The sequence below is a fragment of the Corvus cornix genome, chromosome 1, assembly GCF_000738735.6.
Source record: "Corvus cornix cornix isolate S_Up_H32 chromosome 1, ASM73873v5, whole genome shotgun sequence".
Taxonomy (NCBI): domain Eukaryota; kingdom Metazoa; phylum Chordata; class Aves; order Passeriformes; family Corvidae; genus Corvus; species Corvus cornix.
The window spans coordinates 19345111-19369441 of record NC_046332.1 but is presented as its reverse complement, the minus strand read 5'-3'; the positions used below and the strand labels follow the sequence as shown (position 1 = coordinate 19369441).

General features: G+C 41.8%; 1 protein-coding gene across 2 annotated transcripts in view; it reads left to right on the top strand.

The window, feature by feature from the left end:
* Positions 1 to 210: 210 nt before the first annotated feature.
* ALCAM (activated leukocyte cell adhesion molecule) overlaps positions 211 to 24331 on the top strand; it is a 118209-nt gene continuing 94088 nt past the window's right edge. Inside the window, exon 1 of one of the 2 annotated variants that reach the window (XM_039557745.1) lies at positions 211 to 518. In XM_039557745.1, the coding sequence (XP_039413679.1) occupies positions 422 to 518 (97 nt within the window). In that variant the 5' untranslated portion in view covers positions 211 to 421. The remainder of the gene's footprint in view (positions 519 to 24331) is intronic. The other variant, XM_039557752.1, reaches the window with a different exon arrangement.

The following is a 24331-nucleotide window of genomic DNA, read 5'->3' as shown; positions in this document are numbered from 1 at the left end:
GGCTGCACCCGGCGGGGCGGCAGCGGGGGCTGCCCACGGGGCTCCCCCCGCCTGCGTGCCGTGTGCCGGGAGGGGCGGGGGCTCGGGGGGCCGGGCCAGCCTCGCCGCTGCCGCCGCCCGGCTCCGCCTCTACCGCCGCAGCGCTCAGTCCTGGAGCGCCGCTCGGCTGCCAGAAGGGAGCCGCCACCTGCTCCGGTGCGGAGTCGCTCCTCGCTGCGCGCCGAGAGGGAGAGCAGCCGCCCCGCCGCCCGCGCCCAGGAAGTTACCGCTGCTCCTGCCGCCGGGGGAAAGCCGCCGCTGCTTCTTCCTGGCCTCGACGAGGGAGAAGTCGCCGCCGCGCTCCAGTGCGAGAGGGAAGAGCCCCCGCGGGCGCGCCGCCCCGCTCCGCCGCCGCCTCCCGGTCCCGCCGCGGGCAGGCGGGATGATGGAGCCCCCCGCCGCCGCCTGCGCCTCCTGCCGCCGCCGCCCGCTGCCGCCCCTGCTCTGCCTCCTGCTCGCAGCACTCTGCCTGCCGCCAGGTGAGCGCCCGCCCGCCCGAGGGAAGGGATGGCCGCGGCCGCGCCGTCCCGGCCGCGCGTAACTTGGCGGAGGGGAGGCCGGGGTGCAAGTGACGGTGCCCGCCCGCCGCTCCCCGGAGCGCCCCGGCACCTACCGCGGGCTCTCTGCGCGCCGGGGGTGGCTCCGACCGGTGGTGCCCGCTGCGCTACTGGAGGAGAGCGGTCCTCTCCTGCCCTCCGAGGGTGTGCCGGCTGACGCCGTCTTTTCCTGCGGGAAAAGCAGGAGCTGTCCCAGCGGTGAGGGGGACCAAGAGGCGGCGGTCTCATCTTTCCCCGTGGGAAGCGGCGGTGGGGTCCCCCCGGGGCGTTGTCAGCAGGCGCCGGGTAGCGCTGCCCCCGCGGGAGCGAGAGCCGAGCCCCGGCGCGGTGCCGGCTTCACTCGCAGGCTGAGCGGCACGTCTGCGCAGCGAGCCGCCTGCAACTTCCGCGCTTCAGCCGCTTCTCCCCTCCCCGCCTTCAGCGGCCACGGCAGCCCGCGGGGCCGGCGGCCGCCCGCCGCTTTCCGCTGCCGCTTGGAGCGGTGCCGGGCGCGGCGGGGCAGCCCCGCTGTCGGTGCCCCCTCCGCGGGCAGTGTGCTGGGGAGCGCGGGGCCCGCGCCTGGGGGCAGCGCTGAGTGCCGTAGGCTGCTCCGGCGGATCGGGGTCGCGTGGGTAACTTCGCTTCCCCTTTCCGCTCCGTAAAAGCACTCTCGAGGCCCTAGGGAAGTAGGAAGGCGCAGAGAGTGCTAAATACCCTAATTGTTCTGGGAATATTTTGGCTATGAGGTGTTTGTAGGCTTTGTTTTGTAAATATTGAGCGTGAAAGTGAAGTATGAGGAAAAAGCTGTGAAGTGAGTTCTGCATTCAGCGCGGGGACCGTCTCATTATTCTTGTAGAAAGAGCGTCAGCCTGTGGTAAAATTTTGTATTGCTTTAAGAAATGGCTTTGCCTCTATGTGCCTTTGCAACAACGGATGGTTTGCCGAAGTGTTGAAGTTGTTGGTGGTTTTTCATTCCTGGCCTCTGCCTGGTTGTTATGTGCTCTCCAGTTAACCATTTACGGCCAGCATGGTCTTGTTGAAATGGAAGAGAAGAGCAGACCTTTTTCACTAGATCATTTATGCTTGTGTTTTACAAGCTCCAAGTAGAAAACCAGCTACAACAGTAAAATAAGGCTGCTGAATCTATAAATTTCAAACAGAATAGTAAAAAAGCTCCAGACAGAATCAACAGCAATACTGGAACCGTAAGCAGTGTGTCAGGCTGTGCTGCTTGGCTTTTGCTTTGGCAAACACAGTGTATAATCACTGTCGGACATAATAAATATCAGTCCCGGTGGCAGAGCTTACAAAGAATACTGGTTGCTGTGATGCAGAGAAAGTCTTCAGGAAAGATTGTTCATTTTAGGAAATCTTAAAGGCATGTGGATTATCAGAGGGATAAGGATCTCAGCTTCTAAGAAGCAAGACTTGGCCCCTGTGGAGAGATTTCGCCCAGTAAATACAAAATGATCTTGCTGATTGTGTGACTGTCTACATTTTCCGATTGAAGAAAATGTGAAACCGTAAAATATTTTATCTTAAAGGTTGTGTTCATGGAGCTGTATAAAAAGATGGCACTTAACTACCTATGATCTTAATAGGTTGTCAGCAAAACCATCCAAGTTGTTCTTTCTGCTCTTCATTCCTTCTTTGCCCTCTCAAGGAGAAACTCAGGCTTAAATGTAAGGAAACACATGTGGGGAGAAACCAGCCCCACCTCAGCTGGGAAACTTTCCCTGCAGTACTGAAAATGCCTGGAAAGCCCAGAAGATGATTTAAACCTCTAGTTCTCTGTTTATTCTGAGAAATATAAAAGATACTTAGAATAAAAATACCTATTAAAAACTCTTGATATTGCTGTAGTTTTACTCTTTCTCCCCCCTTGCTATCTCAGCTGTTTTAGATGATAGCTAGTTTGCTATCATCAAAACAAATTCTGGATGTATTGCTCTGTCATGGTGCTTGGCTTTTGGGAGTTCCATTGGAGCTTTGGATCTGGAAAGCAGTAGATGAGCTATTAAAAGCATATTAAAAGTTTATGGGCTGCAGGTATAAATATCTCTGGCAATATTCATGATGGACTGGAGATCCTTATGAGAAAACTCGGGTTTATTTCTTCACAGAACAACCTGCCTAGGAAGATACTCATCTTAAAAAGAGAGAGGTCCAATACACACTTGGTACTAAGAGACTAACTCTAGGTCAGATTAAGTGAGAACACCGATTATAATCTCATACTTCTCTAGAGGAAATGGTTGTATATGAAAAGAAAGTCAACTGTTAATCAGCAGCTAATCATGACCTTTGTAAAGCTTTCCCCTCTCCCTGCTTTCTGGTAGATTGTAACAATGAAGCTCTTAGTCTCTCGTTTTATTAATAGACTTGTTACATATTGCCATATTACCTAAGCCTAGTGAGACTGAAACGTGTAATCTTATTCACGTGACACTCATTGTGTCCTCACCCCTGACTGCGTTTTTTCCCTGGTGTATCTGGTATGGCTTTGAGCTAGGGAAACTGGATTTCTACATTAAGATCTGGAATTCACATGGGTTTTCTGAAACTGAAGTCAGAAAACATCTGCACCACGTGTATATGCTTCAGTGTGCCATGTGTTTGTGATCCAATATACAGGTTACAAACCAGACTCATTCCTAAGGGAGTTATAAATTGTTAAATTGATTGTTTTGGGAAGATTTGATATGTTAAGGGGTTTTTTTTTTTCTTTTTTGGTATATAAGTCTTCCAACATAAACTATTTTTCTTGTGCTCTCCCCTCCACTGTTGGGTTTGTAGCACTCAGAAGGCAGAGGGCAACAACAGAAATCATCCAGGTCTGTAAATCCTTGAAATTTCAGCCAAGTGATTTTTATTGAAGAAAATATATGTTATGTTCATGAAATAAATATGTCTGTTGCAAGTCATATTTAATTTCAAGATATTTTATTTTCACTTTTCAACCTGTGTAAGAGTAATACCCTTTCTTACAGTACCATCTGTTCTCCTTCCTGAAAGTAACCTGGGTTGTTGAAATTATTTACCCTGGGGTTATATATTATCTTTCTTTGCATTAGAAGTCATTTGTTGACTTACTTCCAGCAGAAATTTTTGGGGAACAGAATCTCTAAATATTTATGCATGATGATACATAAAGGGGAAAATAAATAGCATTAAGTGTTTTCCATAAAGCAAATTAGATCTGTGTGATCAGGATAAAACTGTCTTCTCTATTTTCTTGCAAGTATCTTACTTATGTAGTGTGGTTTACAGTCTTAAGCTGTAAGAGTGCTCACTGCAGATTTCCATGATGTCATACCTGATTCCGTATGAGATCCTTCTGAGCCAAATGAAAACAAGCATTTCTGTAGCAGCAGTAGCTTTAATGTATTGGCTGCTCATACCGTATCACACCATCATGGGCTTTTTTAGGTTCCTACCAGAGGACTTTCTGGAGAGTATTTTTTGGTCAAAGTGTGTTTGGACTGCTTGGGTTAAACTTGAGCAGGTTGCTGAACAGGAAACTGACTACAAAGGAGTACCACTTCTGTATGTACTTTGAGCCTATTAACACTGGAGAGACTGAATGTGCTTATTTTGTAGGAGCTGTAATTTGTAATTGGATCTCCTAACACTAGATTACTAATATTTAGTCTCCCCTTCTTGTGATCTGTACTATATGACCATAACATGATGATCACAGAAAAGCTGGCTCGAGGTCTGGTCTCCAGTGTTTGTTCCACTGCCGTTTCACACACGGGAGGTTTGTGGCTTTTTTTAATACTACCATGCTGATTGTTGAAACTGTTTTTCCTCATCACTAATAGTATGGTTTCTTAGTATAGTCTTGGTTAGTTCTGCCAACTCTCTTCAGTGCTACTCAAGGTTCCTCTGGGTTGGCAGGTGTGTAGCTTTTTCCTCTGGTAATACAGTCATTTTTTATTAAAAAAATGTATGTAAACTGAAAGGCCACATTTGTAAGAGAATTGAGGACCTGTTGCAATATTCTGATTTCTCTCAAGTTCCTCTGTCTTCAGGAAAAATAGTTACGCTTCTATGCACTGATGCTCAAATGAGAGACTCTTAAAGAACTGTAAATGCTGTAGGGTGGTAATTAGAAATGACTCAAGCAGAACGCCATTTTTCCAGGAAAACCTGAATATTAACAACTCCCGTTGATATGAAATGGTTGAGTGTTATCTTCCCAGAAGACAAGGCTTTGACCTACATGTTCTTTATCTTGGTATATTTTCTTTAATGGGAACAGGATGAATATTAAAGGAAGCTGTACATTTCTGCCTTTAATACACTAGAAAATGAATATCATCATTTAGAGAGGAGATTGCAATTCACCTTGTATTCTGACAGTCCTCTACTGTCAGTGATCAGATCAAGTTTCTTCCTTTTTTTCTTCTCTGGTTTTGTTTCCTTTTTCTTCTTCCCCAGTGTGTTTTATTGAGGATGGCTTGAATCACAATCATTCCTACATCAGTGGATGTTAATCTACTGCTTCAAAGTGTTGGCTCTTTTGAGGAATTTCTGCCTAGCTTAAGATCAAATTGCATTTGTTATCATGCATATAGGTCTCCAGAAAGACGAATAAATATTTACTTATTAAAACACTACTGCTTCTGCTGAACTAGTATTTTTATTGTTGATAAGAAATACACTTCTTTTGGGAGGTAAAAAATGGGAGAAAATGATAAAATAGTGTAGAGAGCAAGACAAAGTACCTGCAGCTTCAGGGTGCGATTTTTAGAGGTTATCAGGGGTTAGAACAGTTCTGTAACATTTGGTTAGAAAGCATTTGAAGTGCTTTCAACAGCAATGGAAGTATTAAGCTGTTCCCTTGATAAGAACTAAAATGTGCAGTTGGTGATTTAATGAGTGTTTCTGCAGTCTGTATATCCATACATTTTGTTTAGGTTGTACTCTGTATAGTTAACCCCTGTTGTGAAGAAAAACTTCAAAAGCTTGAACTGCATGCGTTGTGCTTTGTGCTGTGGTAGCACCATCTGTAGTACCTCCTGGCATCATTAATCATGGGTGCTGGTCACAGCAATATTGGACCTGAGGGAAACCTCTCAAATAGCAGCCAAGGATAGCAGAAGTCCCCAGGGCTGGAGCCCTGGCACGCAGTGATGTTTTGGCATGTCATGGGCTCTGTGTGGTGGCTGTCCCCTTCCCTTGGCTGTCTCTTGCATACAGTATATATGATGGGTCCCAGCTGCCCAGGCTGGAGGGTTTTGGGTTTTTAATAGAACATAGATTCTTACCATAGTTGGCATCTTTTAAACTTTGAAGAGATATTGGCAGCTAACTCAATAGAGGGAGCTCCACTACTTTACTGTTAGAAGCAGCGCATCTCAGCTTTTCCCAGACCTCTGGCTTCAGCCAGAAAGTTATATTAAAAGTCTTTGTTTCTTCACACTGTTTTGTAGTGGTAGGCTTTGTTACTGCAAGCGTCTTACTTTCATCACAGCCTTCCTGTTGCATGAAGGGGAAGGAAGGGCAAATCCAAATCACATACTAGACAGACCCAAAGAGATGACTCAATTAGAGACGTTCTCTTTTGCTGCAAGGCTTTGGGTGTTTTAGATGGATACACTACAGAATCAGGTTTTTAAGTGACACTTGGGGAGTCAGGTGGTGAGATTCATGGAGAAGAATTAGAATAAAAAGGGAGTATTTTCAGGGATGGAATGGGCCAAAAGTGGTGTGGCAAGAAATAGGGTACAAAGAGGATAAGGAAAGGATCGTACCAGACTTATTGTTGTGGTGAGAGAAAGCTAGAACACTTCCAGTAAAATGCTAGGTAGGATATTTGTTAAAAAAAAATCTGTTTTTTCAGTAAGTTCTTCTAGGATTTTTTTTTAAGGGGAAGTGGAATATGTATGCCATTCTGTAAGCATGGTCATTGTGAAAGAAGCCAGCTTAGGTGTGTGCTGGTATGCTTTTAACCCATTCCATGTCTTTAATGCAGAAAAGCATACATACAGAAAGCTGATAACTGCTCTGTAAACTTAGGACTTTATATTTTTCATCAATACTTTCCTTTTTAAAATATTATTTCTTATCAGATGGTTTTGAAACTAATTATGAAGTCCAATTAAAGAGCAGCACTCCTAAAAAAAATATTCTTTGAGTCACCTTCAAGTAAGCCTGTAATGAACTCAGCATTATTCTTCAATCAGATGAATCATGGACAAATGCCCTTTATTATTTCACTTGCTGCAGAAGTTTCATTTTTTAAATCAATTTTTCTCCAATTTAACTAAAGAAACTAACCATAGATAGTGGAGAACAAAATAGATATAGCTTGTGTACAGCTTGATTTAAGTGTGGCATTTTATATACAACTGACTTATTTCATGGTTTGGTTGCTTTGCCTTTTTAATGTGAGTTTTTGGTGGGGTGGGTTTTGGGTTTGTTTGTGCTGTTGTTGTTTGCTTGTTATTGTTAGAAAATGCAGTAATTTATTTTTTGAGAACTCACGGTTGAGCTGAGTGAGTTTTTCATGCTTAGGAAGAATTCCTAAGACTCATATTTTAGAGGATTGGCACAGTTTATCTCGGAGGTGGAATGGTAAATGTTCACTTAAGAGTCTGTAAATGGGTACCTTACAGAGAATACATGGGTTGAACTGGGCTTAAAAATGGGCAATTGAATGCAACTGTGAGATCTCAAAATTATTTGTGAGGTGCTGTTCTTTTAATTGCAGCTTCTGAATTATTTTGCTGTTGATGAGATAGCTAGAGTATTAATCTATGCATTTTTCCATTTTGGCATGGAATTTTTGTTTGCGAAATGTACAAAGCACCATGTGTTTAGCAAAGTGAGTTCTGTGACTTATCCGCATAAAATCATGGTGTGTTGGTTTATTCTAGTTGTTCTGGAGAGTAGAGATGAACTTAATGGCCTTTACCTACAAAACCATACATGGAACAGGGAAAGGACAAATGGAATATTTAGGCAGGGTTGGGGAGCTTCAGTGTAGCTATGTAACTTCAGAGAAGAATGCTGAATCAATTTCTTCATTCATGATACAGCACATCAAATGCTTGCCTATGGAGAGGATGATAGGGTAGGTTTTATCTTAAAATCCACACAGTGACACCCCATTATGGGATTTGCTTTCTAAAACTGGGGAAGGTGGAAATTTCTGACACTGACAGCAAAGTAGTGCCCTGACAACTGGTGATGTAAATCCAGAAAACATTTGCATCTTACACTTGACAGCTTTAAAGGTTAGTGAGGGGATAAGTTTTCCAAATTTAATTCATGACTGAGATTTTTGTCAAGTATTTTTAATATTACTCTTCAGTTTTCAAACTGCTGCACAACTTGCTGCTAAACTTGAGCCCTGCCTACACACAGAAGCAATAAGGAAGTCAGTGTTATAAATGTCCCAGCAGCTTCCAGTTTGAGTGAATTATGTTTCTTACTATTGTGTTTCTGCACAGACAAGAACTAAGTGATTCAAAGCTTTACAGTTAGTAAAGTAATTCTAGTAATTGTGATTAGTAATGGAGTCCTGTGGTTTGAAACAGTCACCAATGTATGAGTAAATGATGACAGCTACTTCGCATTGCATATGTTTATATTTTGCACCTTTGTTTTCCACAATATTTTTTGTTTTGTTAAATATTTAAAGCTTCTAGAAAATGGTTTGCTCTGGTAGTTTTGCTCTTGACATGGTTTCTGTAACAGGACTTTTGGAGGGGTGACTATTCCATAGTTCCGTTTTACCTGGCACATCACACTGCTGTTGAATGATGCAACATGTTCTGTTTTACCTTTGAAGTTTAAGTCCTTTATCCTCAAGATTTAACCCCAGTTAATATGAGGTGCCCCACAGCAGCAAATTCCGAAGTGTCTGTATGAATCTCGGAGTGCACCTTCTGGAAGTTCACCTGCAGGCTTGGTAAGGGTCAGGTTCTGGTATTTCATCCAGACTCCCTTGTGTCTGTGGGTCATTTCTTGTCACTTTAAGTACCCTGGGGTTGTAGGAACCCAGAGTGCAGAGAATATTTCTCTCCGTGTTTTGAGGGGTTTCACCTCCCTGAACAACACAGCTTTTGACCTCTGTCTGTGGAAAAAACTGCCTACTCTTAGAGAAGAACTAGAAACTACACTAATGTAAATTAGATGATAGACTTCTAGGTAAGGTGGTCACAGGGTGAAAAATTTAGAGGTTTTGGGTTTGTTAAGGTAGTAAATAGATAAAAGCAAAAAACATCAAAATGGAGGATTGTTGTTGTTCTCCAAACCTTCTTCTTTTTCTACTACTCCATATTCTGCAGTTCAAGTAGTTTGGGATGATTGGACAAAGAATGCCACAGTTCCTAGCTGTGTTATTAAATAATTGGTAGAAAAGTAAAATTAATGTATGTTTTAGTAACCATTGGTTGACTTACCTTTAAAAAGGCTGTGTAATCTTGATAATTCGACTTTCTCCTGTATTCTCTGCTTTGTGCTATGTCTGGGTCATGTTAGTGACTCCTTTTTTCTGATAAGACTTAATAAACAACTATCAAGAAGCAGCGAAGGCTGAGAGTCCCCATTTGTCTCTGGAACTCCTGGCAAGGACTTTAAAAACTCTCTCCCATCAGGAGAGGTTTGATTACAGCACGATCAATGTCATGGGGTGTTAAATCCAAAACTTCTGCACAGTCTAAAACTTTTTAAGATAGTGGGAAATAAGTGGTGTGTTGCAAAGGAGACTACCACGGATGTAGAGGCAGGTTAACCATTTCTTAGTAGATTCACAGAATATTTTTCTCATCTTCTATGCCTCCTAGCATACTGCCTGCTCTGTAAGAAAGTTCTTTCCTTGTCTTGAAAGAGCCTTAAGCCCTTGGTATCTGCAGCCAGAAGGAAGGCAAATTGTGTTTGCCTTATATATAAGGCAAACATATATACATAAGGTATACATTTCTGGCCTATGTATAAAACTGCTGGTGTATCAGAGGGCCATAAGAGATGCATTGTGTCTGCCTGAGAGCCAAAGGGATAGGAGCAGGGGAAATGAGAACTGTGGTTTTTTAGAGGTCTTGTGGGAGTGGGAATGTAGCTGGGTGTTGGGGCATGCTACTAGCACTGTTAGGCTCTGCAGAGCCTGCTGGGTGTCGTCATCCAGCAAAGGGGGCCTTGGTTGGAATGCTGAGGCAGCCACCAGGGCAGCACAGCTCAGTGTGGGGAGCTTTGGAGTTCTCTTGGACAGCATGCAGCTCAAGAGCCAGTAGGCAGGATCTCCCTGTAATGGTGGTCACCTGTAATTCCATGGTGGCTGTTTCATTTCTGCTGCCTAAGAGGGGAAAGATCTCTATTCCTCCCAAGCATGAGAAATTCCCACCTTTTGCTGGGGGCATGTTTGCTCTCTGACCTACTGCAGAGAGGTGTCTGCTTACTTTAGAAACATCTCACTTCTTTTTTCTGCTCTGAATGGTGCATGAAGCCCTCTGTGGCTCACTTTTTAATCATTATGTCCATCTGCAAGTACAGCAGTGATAAGGAAAGATGGGTTTCAGCACATCCAGCATGCTCACAATCTTTGGCTCTCTTTCCATTGCATCAGTGGCACAGGGCATAGAGGAATGAATAACACTGTGTTTCTTCAGTGAATGCTGAATGGCTGAATGTGAGCTGCCAGCAGCTTTATCCAGAAAAGTGGGGTGTTGGGAGGAGTGATATCTGTACCCAGAGGAGGATAGGCAGGTGAATCATTTCTAGCTGGAATGCTCAGTCCAGTTTTATTTGATGTGGGAGTAGTTTTGAAGGCTGAGGTTGATGGCTCAGTCCAAAAGCTTGTCAATTTTTCTGGGCCGGAGTAGTACGTTCGAAGTGTTTCTCAAAATGATTTATTCTTAGTTTTACATATGGTTACTCCTGAGGGCCACATATGAGCTTCACACTGGAAATTTTGTGTATTTATAAAAACTTAGCCCTCTTGGTATGGTGGGATGCCTTGTTTCTGGTGTGGATTCTAATACACAAAAGTAGCATCCATAGCTTGATTTTACTTGTGTTTCAACTGGTTTCTAGTCTTCCTGTGAGGCGTTGTCATCTGTAAACAGCAACAATTGTTCTGGGAAGCTTTTCATGTAAACGTGAGAGAGCAGAGTGCTGAGCATGTGGGGACCATGACTCCTTGTGAGGAGGCTCTCTTCATGCAATAGAGTCAATATTTGCTATTTTTTTGGACATGCTGTACAGTACAGATTTTTTTCATGACCACAGAAGGAGGTTGGTGGCTCACAGACTGCAAGTTCTGTGGCAGTGTGATAAAGTCTACATAAAACTTGAGGGACCCTGTTAATTAAAAATAGAAACTTTAAAAGGAATATTGCAATGAAAATCTCATTTTCTTGCTGGAGCTTTTCATGATGCCTGAAAGGGTTTTTTAGTTGGCTTTTAAGTCACTTCTAGTTCTGTTTTTTGCATTTTCTTTTCCTTCTTTAAAGCTGAACTGTGTCTTTAGGGAAGGATAGCTACTAGAAAACCAAAAGTTTTATTGGGACTTGCATTAATTCCAGGTGTGAGGTTATGACCTAAATCTTCCAGCTGCTAATAAAATGCTAAGCTCTGCAGTTTTCCATTATCTTCCTCAACAGCAACTTGAAATTTAAAAAGAACCCAAAACCCAGAGTTTCTTTAATTCCCTCTGTTTGGGGAACACTGAGGACTGGATGAGGATTTGGTGTTGGATGGGATTTTTTCGGTTGGTTTTGTTGGTTGGATGTTTTGTTGTGGATTTCTTTTTTCCTTTAAGTATAACTTAATGAAAGAGGAAATTGATCAGTGTTCTCTGAAAACAGTGGCACCATATGCCAGGATTTTCAAACAGTGGTATTTGTAGAAGCTTTTGTGAGCTGGGACTGACAGTGGCTTAGGAGAACCATTTTTCCCTTGGACATGTCAGCACTCCTGGGTTGTTAAGTCAGGGTGGAAGTACCACAGCGTACATTTCATTTGAAAGAATTTGAGTGATCTCTGGTACTTTAGTGGTGAAAAAATCATATGAGATTTATGTGTCTTGTGGCATTTGCTTGAAGCTATGCTTCAGACATAATGGACACTTCACATCCTTTGGCTGCTTGGCAATGCTTTAGTTGCAAGTGCAAGGCTGGATAGTTTGTATGGTCTGCTTCTGCAATGGATGCACATCCTTGATAATTTCTATTGACAACAAGCTGTTGGTGAGTCTGGAATGCTTAATCTTCTGCAAATCATGTTTGCAAATATACCAGATGAACTGTATGTTGAAGAGCTCTCCCAGTGTCAGGGATGGGTGAACTTTGCCCTGCAAGGCTTGGAGCAGGGAAGTTTCCTTGTGATCAGAACCTGAACAGCACGTGTCCAGGTCAAAGAGCTCAGGGACATCCAGCTCCCACCACCATTTGCTTCAGGAGTAGCAATTCCTGTGAGACACTATTTCTTCCCTGTGTTGCAGGAAGGGACTAGGCTGAGTGTTTTGTGACTCTCGAGGCAGTCTGACAGTGCCAGCTGGTACCACCAGCTACTGCTGCAGCTGAGGAGCATCAGTGTCTGTGATTTAGCCTTGGACTGAACCCTCATGTGGGCTTTAACTATGCCTTCTAGGTGCTGTATTTTGTATATTGCCACATGTGATCTCTTCTATTGATGACACACACGAATGAAGGTTTAAAATTTTGTAAAGTGAGTTGGATGCTAAAGCTGTGCTTTACTGACGTTTTATTTTGAGGGGAGTCTGAACCTGACTTTTCAAAATCATGGGAAAGGGAAAATGATGCAAAGATTACTTAAATTCTTACCCACCAATTTTTATTCTTTTGGCAGCTGAAGTTTAAGAGAAAAGGTCTAGATTTCTTGTTTAAAGAAAGCAAAATAACAGAGGTATTTTTGATTTATAAAGCACTTGAACATCAAAAGATATTTGAGAATGTTTCAGGCTGAGAAATAGAATTTTTTTTTTGCTAACGTATTGTTTGCTTAACTTCAGTGTCATTGACTAGTGTACGTCTCTATGTTCTGTAGGCTTTGGAGAGTGAAGACTTTAGAAGTCGGAACAATTAAAGCTGGAACATCTAGGATTGCAACAGCAGCACTTTGGATCTTTGACAGGGTGTATTAATGTGTCTACTTAAAAGTTCACTTTTCTGTCACTGTTCTGTAAGCAAATATTTATGACTGGAACATTTACAGACTAGAAAGAGAAGTTTGCTGTCAGTAGCGGTGATCGAGCCAAAGATACAGATCAGCATCTCTGCAGAGTGGCATACCCAAATAAAAGGCAAAGAACTTACTTCCAGCATATCCAACCAGGTATGTCCCTAAAGCCTGTGAAAATAAATAAATAAAAATCATGGGAAGGGGTCTTTGCAATGCTGACCAGGGAGGATACAATGTCATTTGGGAAGCTGGGACAGAAGGGACAGACAGTGCGCGGGCAGGAGGAGCTGTAGCTGGCGTGTGTGGGGCTTGCATGTCTTGTGGCTGTGAGTTTCTGGAGAACAGTCGGCTGAGTCTGAGGGCAGCCCTGCTTTTGGATCAGGGTTGTCATGTCCCCTGCTGCTGCAGAGACGGGGAAGGAGTGTTGGTGGTGGAGAGCCTGGGATGGGAGAGCAGGCAGGCCGTGGCAGGAGGAAGGAAGCAGAAGGCCCTGGCACAGCTGCACAGAGCCGGTGTGTGCTTCCTCTTCCCCTTATGTGGATGGGGGAGGAAACTCCTCTGCACAGAAAGGGCAGCTGGATTTGGGCTTGCGAGTGAAACAAGTTGTGACAGGAGAACAGAAAGCATTCTGAGAAATGGTGGGGTTGAGGAGAGCCCCTGATCAGAGTATTTTGAGGGAGAGGAGCAGGGGAGAACCCAGTTTCAAGGTAGGCAGTGCCTGCCCTCCCCTGTCTGTATCTTCACATGCTCCCCTGGGTTTGGCAGTCACACCCTTCCCTTTCACCTGCCATAATTTAGCAGGATGTCCATTTTGGTAAAGATCATGTTACTGCCATGTCACCATGTTGTTCGTCTTCTGTCAGCCACACAGCTGAGTGATATTTCCTGTCTCAGGAAGCCGTCTCTGCTTCCCCACAGGGATTTTGCAAAGCTGACACGTTCTTACACTGGGAATACGTGCCTTGTGCTTGTAGAACAATCACCTGGACTAACACACCCTTTATAGACAGCCTCCCTTCTCCATATAGGGGTCAGGACAGATAAACTGAAAAGCTCTTCATACTGACAGTCTTTTTGGGGGGAGGCCCTCAGTGATTTCGTCTAATTGTCATAAGAGTCTTGGTGTATGGGGTAACGTGTCAGGGAAAGGGTGTCATGTGCTGAGCATAATCAGTGGGTGACCTAAATGTCTGTCTCTGTGCTGTTGGGCCACCAGATGTTCTCTGGGGTGACTCACACCTTACAATGTGGGCATTCAAGGTGGTCAAAAATCTCTCACTCCTGGCAGGAAGCAGCCTGTGTTCTCACAATGCATTTTTACCAGTTCTAAAGACATGTAACATTAGTTGTTTAATAAGAACATTGTAATAAATGCAGATATATGATGCACTGTTGCTGAAATTGCAACAGTCAACTATTTTTCTGATCTAAGCCTGTTCATGCTGTGTCTGGACTGAGGTAGGGAGAATCAACCTGTGGTAGTTGACAGGTGCTGTAAACCTATAACAGCAGCTTTGCTTAGTTACTAAATCCAGAAACTGAGCTAGCACAATAGTGTTGGGCCATGATCCAGCATGTGTTTGAACACCCAGCTTTGAAATTATTTGAGTATTTTAATAGATTCTTAAGGACCTAATTTTTAGGATTGAGATAGCAGGGCCCATGCAGAGGGGGCACAGGAGGATACAGTAAACCATGGTGTAGAGGCTGTTAAGATGCTAGATACTGGCTGTGAGTCATAGGATCTTCTGCTCCTTGCAGAGCGTGTTGAGCTATCATGACTTGCAGAGAAATAGTTTAGGTAGGGGATTGATCTAGTTCAGTCTTCCCAAGACTGATCCAAGTTCACCTCTTTGGCTGACTTTTTAAAGCCTCCATTTTTAAATTGCACACACATGGTTTTCCGATCTATAAAATATAATGTATGAGAATGAATATATATTTTTTTTGTGCCTGTCAGCAGGGAATAGGCAGCTTACTAAGCTTTCTTGAGTATAATTTTAAATGGAGAAAATGCTTTTATATAAACTGAGATTATCTCATCACAATATTTTTATGATAGTTAATTAAAATGTGAGAAAATCCTTTAGAGCAGATTTGCAGTTTTGTGACTTTTATGAGACTTAACATGAGAGATCTATTTTTATAGTTATGCCTTCTTATTAGTTTTGGGATTAGGATATGTTTAAATGCATGGCTATCAAATCCTGTGATGATTACTTGTTTATTTTGCAGTGTAGACTAATTCAGTTATGGTCCCATTCATGTGGTTTTGTGTCCCACTTTTCAACGAGATATTGTAGTGCTTTATTGTTATTGCTATTTAAAATAAACTCCCTGAATAGTTTTAATTTCAGCTTGTATTTTTTTAAATATTAAGTTTCAGTGAAGCATATTTGATTAGATTGTTGTGAATAATGGTCATTTAGGTTGTTCCAGCTCCTGGACATCCATTTTCATTATACTGGAAGACTGTAAAATATAAGTGAAGGAAGGATCACTGTGACTAGCTGCAAGAGACTTAAATACTTAAAAAGTTGTCGAGACATAAATAAAATCCTGTAAAACCTTGGCTCTCAGTGCATAAAACTGTGATAGGAAGCAAGACCTGTAGAAAATTTACTGGGATAAAGCAGGAGTTATTGAAGACTGGCACGTGCTCTGTTCCCTTTGCAGTGGACAGGCACGTCAGTGGAAGATTGATCTCTAGGCATGGTGCTTTCTACTTGAACTCATCCTCAGTCTAAAGAAAGAATGGGCTTAAACAACTATTTTTTTTGTTTTGCTTTAACCATGCCTATGATAGCATGACAGCATGAATCTTTTAATCACAGGCTCATCTGTCATCTCAAATAACACCTGGGAGTTTTTTGCAGAATTTCTCAGTCTAGGAATCATTCCATCAGAAGTGAATGTGATGAGGATTCAAAGTCCTTTGCCTTGACCTATTTGTGTGAGTGACCATGGGGAGAGACTTGTGCTCTAGGCCAGCAGGAGATTATGCAAAGGAGTAAAGGACACTGCTCTTTTCTCCCTGTGGGTCATTAAACACAAGCTTTAGGGGTTTTGGGACAATCTAGAGAGGAAGCACATCAGATAAACATTAGGTAGAATTCTCAGGGCTAACTACCCAGCAGACTTTGCTCAATAATATAATGCATGTTTCCCTGATGCTTCTATGCCAGCTCAGGTGTGAGCATAGATGTGCTTACGTAAGCAGACTGCACTGTCAAAAACAGAGCAAGGGAGAGGAAGAAGGGAGAATTGTTATGCTGCCAGGAATACACATGCTAATGAGAGCTATGTTTATATTAGCAGACTATTCTGATACATCTAATTAATCAGAATTTGTCTACCAAACTATGTCTTGGAGATCTAGAAACATGGGGATTATGAGATTTGCCAGATCTCTGTGGCACAGATCTTCTTGGGAGACTTGTGAAACAATGGCTAATGATTGCTTTTGACTCCTAGATTCCCTCCCAGAAAAGTAGAAACTTAAGATAACCTTGAATCTCATTTTGTCTCAGGCCATTTACCCAGTAGTAACACTACATACACTGAAGTAGTCCATATAATTTTTTATGGCAATTTGAGTTCAGTCTTTATTCATAGAGGGGAAAGTAGGCAGTGAAACAAACTGTTAAATAAAATACCAGTATTTCACATACAGGCTTTCATACCAGTGCAGTTGGATGCATACTGAAAGGGAGAATCAATTATATACCTGCTGCTTATCAGAAGTTAGCAAATAGTAAATGCAGTTTCATTTTTATAATCAATTACCTAGCCCTGAAACTTGTTAACAAAGGTTAGGAGCTGTAATAATTTTCAGTGAATGCCTACACATTATCTCAGTGTATTTCTACATGCTGCATTTTAGGGAGAAGAAGGAAAAATGTTTCTTTCCTGAAGTCTTTTAAATTGGCTTCTGAACGATGAGGGTCAAGCCCTTCAATTTCTAAGCTCAATTTACATTCATCCCACAACAAAAATGATGGTGTGTACTTTCTCATTAGTCAAACACCTTGTTTTTTCACTTGTAAGCATAGATTACTTTACTTTCAGCTTTGTGAGTTTAAAGAATGCTTGCATCCCTGCATGGTTAGTTCAGCCACACCATTGTTCAGAATTTAAAGATGAGTGGGAGAGTAACAAAGGATAACTTTCTTCTTTTTTTGTTATTTTATTTTCCTCCAACGTTCTCAACAAGGATCCAAAATTCTTTGTATGCAGAAGTTATTTGTTGCTGGTGACAGGCTGTGAGTGCATTGTGACATGTAATTGTCAATCTTTCAGTCCTGCTAGCCCAGTGTTTGCTGTTTATATACAACCTTTCATGTTCTTATTTTTTAAGTACCTTCTTATCAAACACTCCTTTATTTTTCCTCAAATGTTCTATAACTGATGTTTGATTATTAACTCTTCTATGATGGTATTTCTGGAGGCTTGTGCAGGCTTTGTTTCTGGTTTTCTGCTGGATGGCAGCATATCCTGTCAGAGTTGCATACCTCTGCATAGCTTGCTTCACTGAAATATTTAAAAAAAATATCTTTTGTGCAGTATAACACTTGAGGGTGGTTTTTTTGTTGTTTTTTTTTTGGGGGGGGTTTTTTGGTTGGTTTTTTTTTTTTAAGTTCCTAATATCTGCAGCTATCAGAAATGGTTGGATCAAGTTTCTCCACTAGCCAGATCATGCCCAGTAGGGTACTTGATTTGTTTGTATTTCTTGGTTATTTTGCCCAAGATAAAATTAATTTTGGTGAAACTGGGTGTCTTGTACCTCTTCTTTGTTTGTTTATTTCTCTTTGAGCATGGTAAAATCTACTGAAACTGCTTGGTGTTACCAGTTGAGTTTTTGCTCATTTTTAATTACAGAAAAAGCATTCTTGTTCTCTGTTAATTTTATAGTTATTTAACACAACTATTTGTTATTTATTGTTCAAGGCTGGTTTTCATAGACCAGTTAGTTTCTGAATCATACTGTATCATAGGCATCCTGTTTTTTCAAAGAGTGTTTAATTGGCATTAGTCAGGCTCTCATTAACTGCATTTTCTGTTTCAGTATTATCTTTTTTGGTAATTGACTTAGTGTCCTTACTGCATCTCTATTTTTAAAAGTGGTAGATAGCATTTGAATCTCTGGAAATGTCCAGTCATTTTAAGTTTGTGGAAGTTTTTCTTCCCAGGTCCTCACCGAGAAACTCAACTGCCAGCTGCAGATTGCAGCAGCAGTGAAAATGAAAACATTTCTTAGGTACTCTTGATATCTTTATTTAACTCAGAAATCTTTATTTAACGGGAAGCAATGGTAAGAACGACAACCTCCTCTAGTCTGACTGGCTCAATGCTCCTTCAGGCCTCGATATCTGTGGTTAGAGGGGCTATTTTTCTATTCTCCAAGACCATGCATGTCTTCTCAAGTTGTCCCAAGCTTCTGCACAAATTAGTCAGGGAATCCAGACCACACAGATGGTTTAACCAACTCTTCAGTGAGCAGGGGGTTGATTGCAGGGCCGGTGTCTTCTGGCAGTGGTGTTCTGGGGTGCTAAGTGTGCCTGGGGCTGTGCAAGGATCCTGGAATGAGCACAGCACTCTGGAGGGGAAAGATGTAGCTGTGGTACTGCGCTAGGAGTTGATTTATGAAGGTTGATTTATGAAGGCTGCTCAGTTGCATTGTCAACAAGGCAGTTTTCCTTCTGGTTTTGTTGCTACCTTGTGGAACATCAGCTCAGAGGTGCCCGAGCCACACAAAAGGGGTTGGAGACTTGCAAGACTGTTTCTCAAAGTCCCGTGTGGATAGGACAGGGACATAAGAGTGAGCTCTGCCCTCTGTAGAGATGAGAGAAGGGTATTAGAATGAAACTGGTTTGTCACTATCACCACCTCATCCTGGCCAGGTGGGGTTGTCCCTCTAGCAAATGCTGCTGCACCTGAGGCAGTGCTGCTGCCGGATGCCTGGGGGAGCAGGAGCTGCTTGGTTTGCTGCTGGCCAGGTCAAAAACTCAGTGGAGCTCATTTCTATAATCATCTAAAATGACAGAATGAAAGAATTTAAGTAGCCTGGGAAGGACTCTGTTACTGCATGAAAGGAGAAATTGGATGGAGATGGCAAAGCTAAGTGTAAGGTAAAGGAAAAGAAAAGCAGAGGGAATGAGGGCTGTTGCAGAATTTTTTTCAAAAATTAAAAAAAAAAATAAAAATTGCTTACTGACATTAAGTAATGAAGCTCAGGAATGGTTTCTTTGCTTTCTATTTTATATTTTATACAGCTTATAAAAATGATATAACGGTACTTCATTTATGCCTATCAATAATTGAGTCTGTAATTAAGGCTTTTATTACCAATAAACCCTTGTGATTCTGTGTGTAGTGAATATTATTAAAGCCCATTTTTCATTATAAATTCCTCCTGTTGATCAGTTATTAAAGTGGTATTTTTTAATTTTAAAATAAATGACATAAAGCATTTAGTTGGCTTTTTTTTTTTTTTTTTGTGAACTAAGAGTAGAAGAGAGCGATGCAACAGAGATGATGATCCAAACACTGCTATCTCCATTTTTTTATCTCACTAAGAAAACATAGAATTATTTTCTTTTTCAAATGGGCCTTGGGCAGTGTTGACTGAATGTGTTTTAATTCTCTGTTACTACATTGCAGTTCTTTGTTTTGCTTTATTCCTCAAAAGCTATGCAAGTTCAAATGCAAGGAAAATAAACTGTAACAGAGGTTTTCATAAGCTGGTTCCTGCAGATTAACATGTACTTCTGCAGATGCCTTTTTTTCTTATGCTTTGTGTCCTATTACCGCACTGTAGAAACATCCTACAGAAGAAAAACACATAGTGGTGTGAGTGGACTCCTGATCACTGTATTTTCATATAGTGTGACTGGTTTCCTTAAAATAAGGAAATAAAAATACTGCTTAATTATTTGCTGTTACTGTCTGCTTTTAATATTGAAAATACAGGTTAGATAATGTTTTGAGTTGAAATTTGGTGAAAGAGAGCATGCTGTGCTATACAGCAATGGTTTCTGCTCCAGCATGGGCTGTTTCTCAATATCCTGAGCATTTTTCCTCCTACCAAGTGACTTGTTGCTGAAGCTGGAGCTGCTGCTTTGAAGACTCTTGTCTTTAAAAGCAGATCTATACTTCAGACTTTTTGCTTTTTTCCACAGTTCGAGGAAATTGGCACCGGACTGGGTTTTTTAATTTTCCCCTCCTTCCTTCCTTTTCTCCTGTCCCAGTCCATGACAGTCTTGGCTGTTTTATTCCTATTTCAGTACAGCTCTCATATTGCCTTGCCTCATCAGCCAAGGTAATGAAGAGGCACACCACACTACTCTCAGGATGCAGTTTCCAGCTAATTGTGTGCTCTTGAATTGTCCTCTTAAGATAATTATTTGCAAGATGGACTATATGTCCCTTTGTAGCCGGTTTCAAAAACACCTTTGGGTGTTAGAAGCTCTAAGGCAGCTGTCCAGTACCTTCTCTGGCTTTAATTCATTTACATGCTCTGGAAGTGGAGCAGCCCAATTACACCTTATCACTTGGAAGGTCACTTTAGCAGCTCTTCCAATTAAGTTGTCTGTATTAGTAAAACAGTTCTTTTTCCTCAGATTCTTATTTGACTAGCACTGAAGTCTCTCATGTCCCTTGGGCAGTTGCTGTAAAATATCACCAAGTGAAGAAAAATAGTGATTCCAGGATGTAATGTACTGTTTTTTCAGAACTTTTATGATGTCAAATTGCAGGGTTTGTTTAGTGCAGCAGTGGTGTCCTTAGTGGAAGCTAGGTGATGTGTAGCTTCTGTCAGCTGAAATCAAATCACCTGTCCTGCTGAGTTTTTGCTTGCTTTGTCTTAATTTCTTTGGCTGATCTTAGAAACCATTTAAATTTTTTCAGCAATGTGAGTTTTCAAAGTGGAATGACTCATACATGTGTGTTGCTTAAGTTTCACCATTGCAAATAGCTAGGGTTCTTTGTTTTTACTATCATTAAATGTGCTAAATAAACAGGGAAGTCCCTGATTATTTCTAATGCTGACAAACTAATTCTCTGCTGTTACAAGGTGGCAGCTCTGCCCCTGAGATCCCTCTGACCCAGTATCCGCTCTGTGTGTATGTAACTTCTTTATTAAATTAGTGAAGTTCTGTACTGGTGTATTTTAAACACAAAATGACTTCAAATTATACATTTTTACGGTTGTTTCTCTCTCTTCTAGTCTGGCATGAAATCTCTCCTGTAGGATTTTTAATGCTTAGAGCAGAAAGCAGAATAGCCTACCTGCTCTAATACATGCAAGAACATGCCTTGGTGGCTGTGAAAGCTTGCTGTGTTTGTGTAAGATTGATTGCTATACTTCACTTTTGAGTTCTTGTTTTAGTTTTGCCCTTCAGAAGTTTTACTAGAATAGTTTGTAAGTGCCAATATCGTACCTTAAGTGGGTGTGTTAGATATTCTTAGGTGCCATGTTCTTTATTTATGCTTGCAAGTTGCACTAAATATTGTTGGGGAAAAAATATAAAGCTAAGCACAAGAGACCTTTATGAATAATTGTATGCTTTGAGAAATGTTATGCTTAGCTTAATGCACACTTTAATTCTCCAGAAAGCACCCAAGCAAAAGACACAATGCAACAAACTTAATCTCCCTCCCTTCTCCTCTTCAAATTACATCTATCACAGCACCACAAATATTTCTGCTCTTTTTTTAATGCCAAAACGGTGTGAGTAGATCATGGAGCTATGGGAAAATGGTAAATTATTTTGCAGGAAGATTTGTAATTAAAGGACAGAAGTAAGGAGGTAGATGATGATGCAAATAAATGAAGTATAGCGAGCAGGAGAAGATACCTTAAAAGAAAGTACATTCATGAAACAGCTACTCACATAAATAAAAATTTATATGATAAAGTAATCTTAACTGATCAGGAGGAAATCTGAACCATATAAGACTCTCTCATCAGAGTACAATTTGTCAAAAACTTGTATTTCATACGGAGTTGAGTTTGGTTGTATTCAGTTTGGAGTTATGGGCTAAATGGAAGACTGTGCTTACCTGTTTAGTCTTTAGTCTGTGGATAGAGTTTTAGATGATGTAAAGCTAAGTTTCACTCATGGTGGATCATCAAATATGATCCATTTAAGTTCTGTAATGAACTCTATCTTTGCTTTTCTGTTTTAGGTGTAACCCTTGACCCTGAAAATCTGCCACACTGTAACATTAGGGTTCTATGGCTACAGGTCAGCTGAGACCATAAAGACCTTTAAATTCAGTCTTTGGATAACACTGTAAACAGGGTGTGTAAACATCCTGTTTCATGTGTGTGTGATGGGAAGAGATGTATGTATTTTGCTTTTGATTTGGGTGCCCTTTCTGAAACAAAATGATCTGATATCTGTATGCTTCCAACACAAGATCAAAGCATCTTTTTGGGGATCTAGTGAAACATATTGATCTCTGAGCACATGGCACTGAGCAAGATTCACAGATTTTTATGAGGGCAAGAATGGATTACTTAAGCTACTGCATTAACTAGGCTTGTTACTGTCAGGGCACACAGTCCTGGCTCTGCTGTCAGTCACTGGGCTTACAAGCAGATTGGATCAGTAGTGCTGGTGCACACATCTGTGAGCTGTGGTCTAAGGAGGATAAGTATTCCCTGGAGAAGGTTGGGTTTCTCTGAACCAGTATGGTGGGTTTTCAGGGCCAGGTTTTGGTATTGGTGAGGCTAAAAGGGTGGCTTCTGTGAGAAGATGCCAAAAACTTCCCCCATGTCCAATACAGCCAGTGTCACCCATGGAGCACATCAGCAATGGTGGCAGTACCTCTGGGATAATGTATTTAAGGAGGGGGAAGAATCTGCACGGTGGAGATTTAGCAGGAGAGAGGAGTGAGAATAGGTGAGAAACAGCTCCAAGGGCAGAGAAGGAGGGGCAGGAGGTGCTCCAGGCACTGGAGCTGAGGTTCCCCTGCAGCCCATGGTATGGCAGCTGTGTCCCTGCAGCCCATGGAGGTCCATGGGGAAGCAGAGATCCACTTGCAATCTGTGGAGAACCTCACGGCAGAGCAGAACCCAAAGGAGGCTGAGACCCTGGGGGAAGCCCACACTGGAGCAGGTTTGCTGGCAGGACTTGTTACCTCGTGGGGGATTCACGCTGGAGCAGTCTGTTCCCGAAGGACTGCACACCATGGAAGGGACCCACACTGGAGCAGTTTGTGAAGAACCTGTGTGAAGGTCATGGAGAACTGTCTCCTGTGGGATGGAGCAGGGGAAGAGTGTGCAGAATCCTCCTCCTGAGGAAGGAGGAGCACCAGGGACAACATGTGATGAACTGACCATTTCCCATCCCCCTGCACCACTGTAGGTAGAGAATTCAGGAGTAAAGTTAAGGCCAAAAAGAATGGAAGTGTGGGGGCAAGGTGTTTTAAGATTTGTTGTTATTTTCTTATTATCCTACTCTGATTTGACTGGCAATAAATTAGATTAATTTTCCTCAAATCAAGTCTGTTTTGCCTGTGGAGGTAACTGGTGAGTAGTATCTCCCTGTCCTTATCTCAACCCTTGAGCCTTCAGTTGTATTTCTCTCCCCTCTTCAGCTGAGTTGGGGCGTGACCTGTTATCCAACCAAGGTCAGCCCACCACAACCAGCCACATACCTTGTGGGAAAGAACTGCCGCAAGAAATGGGAGAAGTGGGTTGCACTTCTGTGTGATTGGAGCCCTTGAGCATGGTGTTTGACTGCCGGGGTGGGTCAGTGTGTGGAATGGCTGGAAGCTGTTCAGTTCTGTGCATGGAACAAGCCTCTCAAAGTCTTTTGACTTGGGTATCTGCAGGAGTGCTCATTCAAAGAGATTCAGCTCTTAATTAGTTGAAATTTGAAAGGTGTTTCTAGAAGCTAAAGGCATGAAGTACTTTTAAGTTGAGTAAAAGCTGCCATAGTTCAGATGAACAATCTCTTCCAACCTTTAATCTACCTGTGGTCATACCAGCAATACCAGTCTGAGGTCATATCTCTGAGCTGATGTCTGGGGTTACATTTCTTTCACTGAGAGGAAAAGTCTTCACAAAAAGTGATAAAAATGGTCATACCTGTCTCTTAAAATAGGAAAAAAAAGTAAATCCCAGAGCTCCTATTTGTTTTATTTGGCTTGTTCTAATTTATCATATACATAAGAACCATGAAGTTTAATCTGCATATGCCTCATCAGGGTTGTTGGGTTTTTTCTGTCTAGATTAAAATGTAAATGTAAGTACAGAAAAGCATCCATATTAAGAATTCAGCGACTGACTTGTTATAATTGAATTTGTGTCTCAGACTGGGCATTTGTGCTTTAGCTGGTTTAATTTGCATTTGAATGAGTAAGTAGAAACTTTGAATTGGATACTCAATTAGAAAATGGTATGCCGGTACATTCTTCCTTACTGTAGCCTCTAGACACATTTCAAAGTCCAAGTTCTAGGTTTCTTATTCAAAAATTAGGTTTGAATTTAAGAAGTATTGTAAGGGTTTGTTAGTTCTGTTCTGTACCAAAATCAAATCTAGAACCACCAGACTTAAATTAGGACTTTGTTTCCAAAGTGTTGGGTTTTTTCTTTGCAC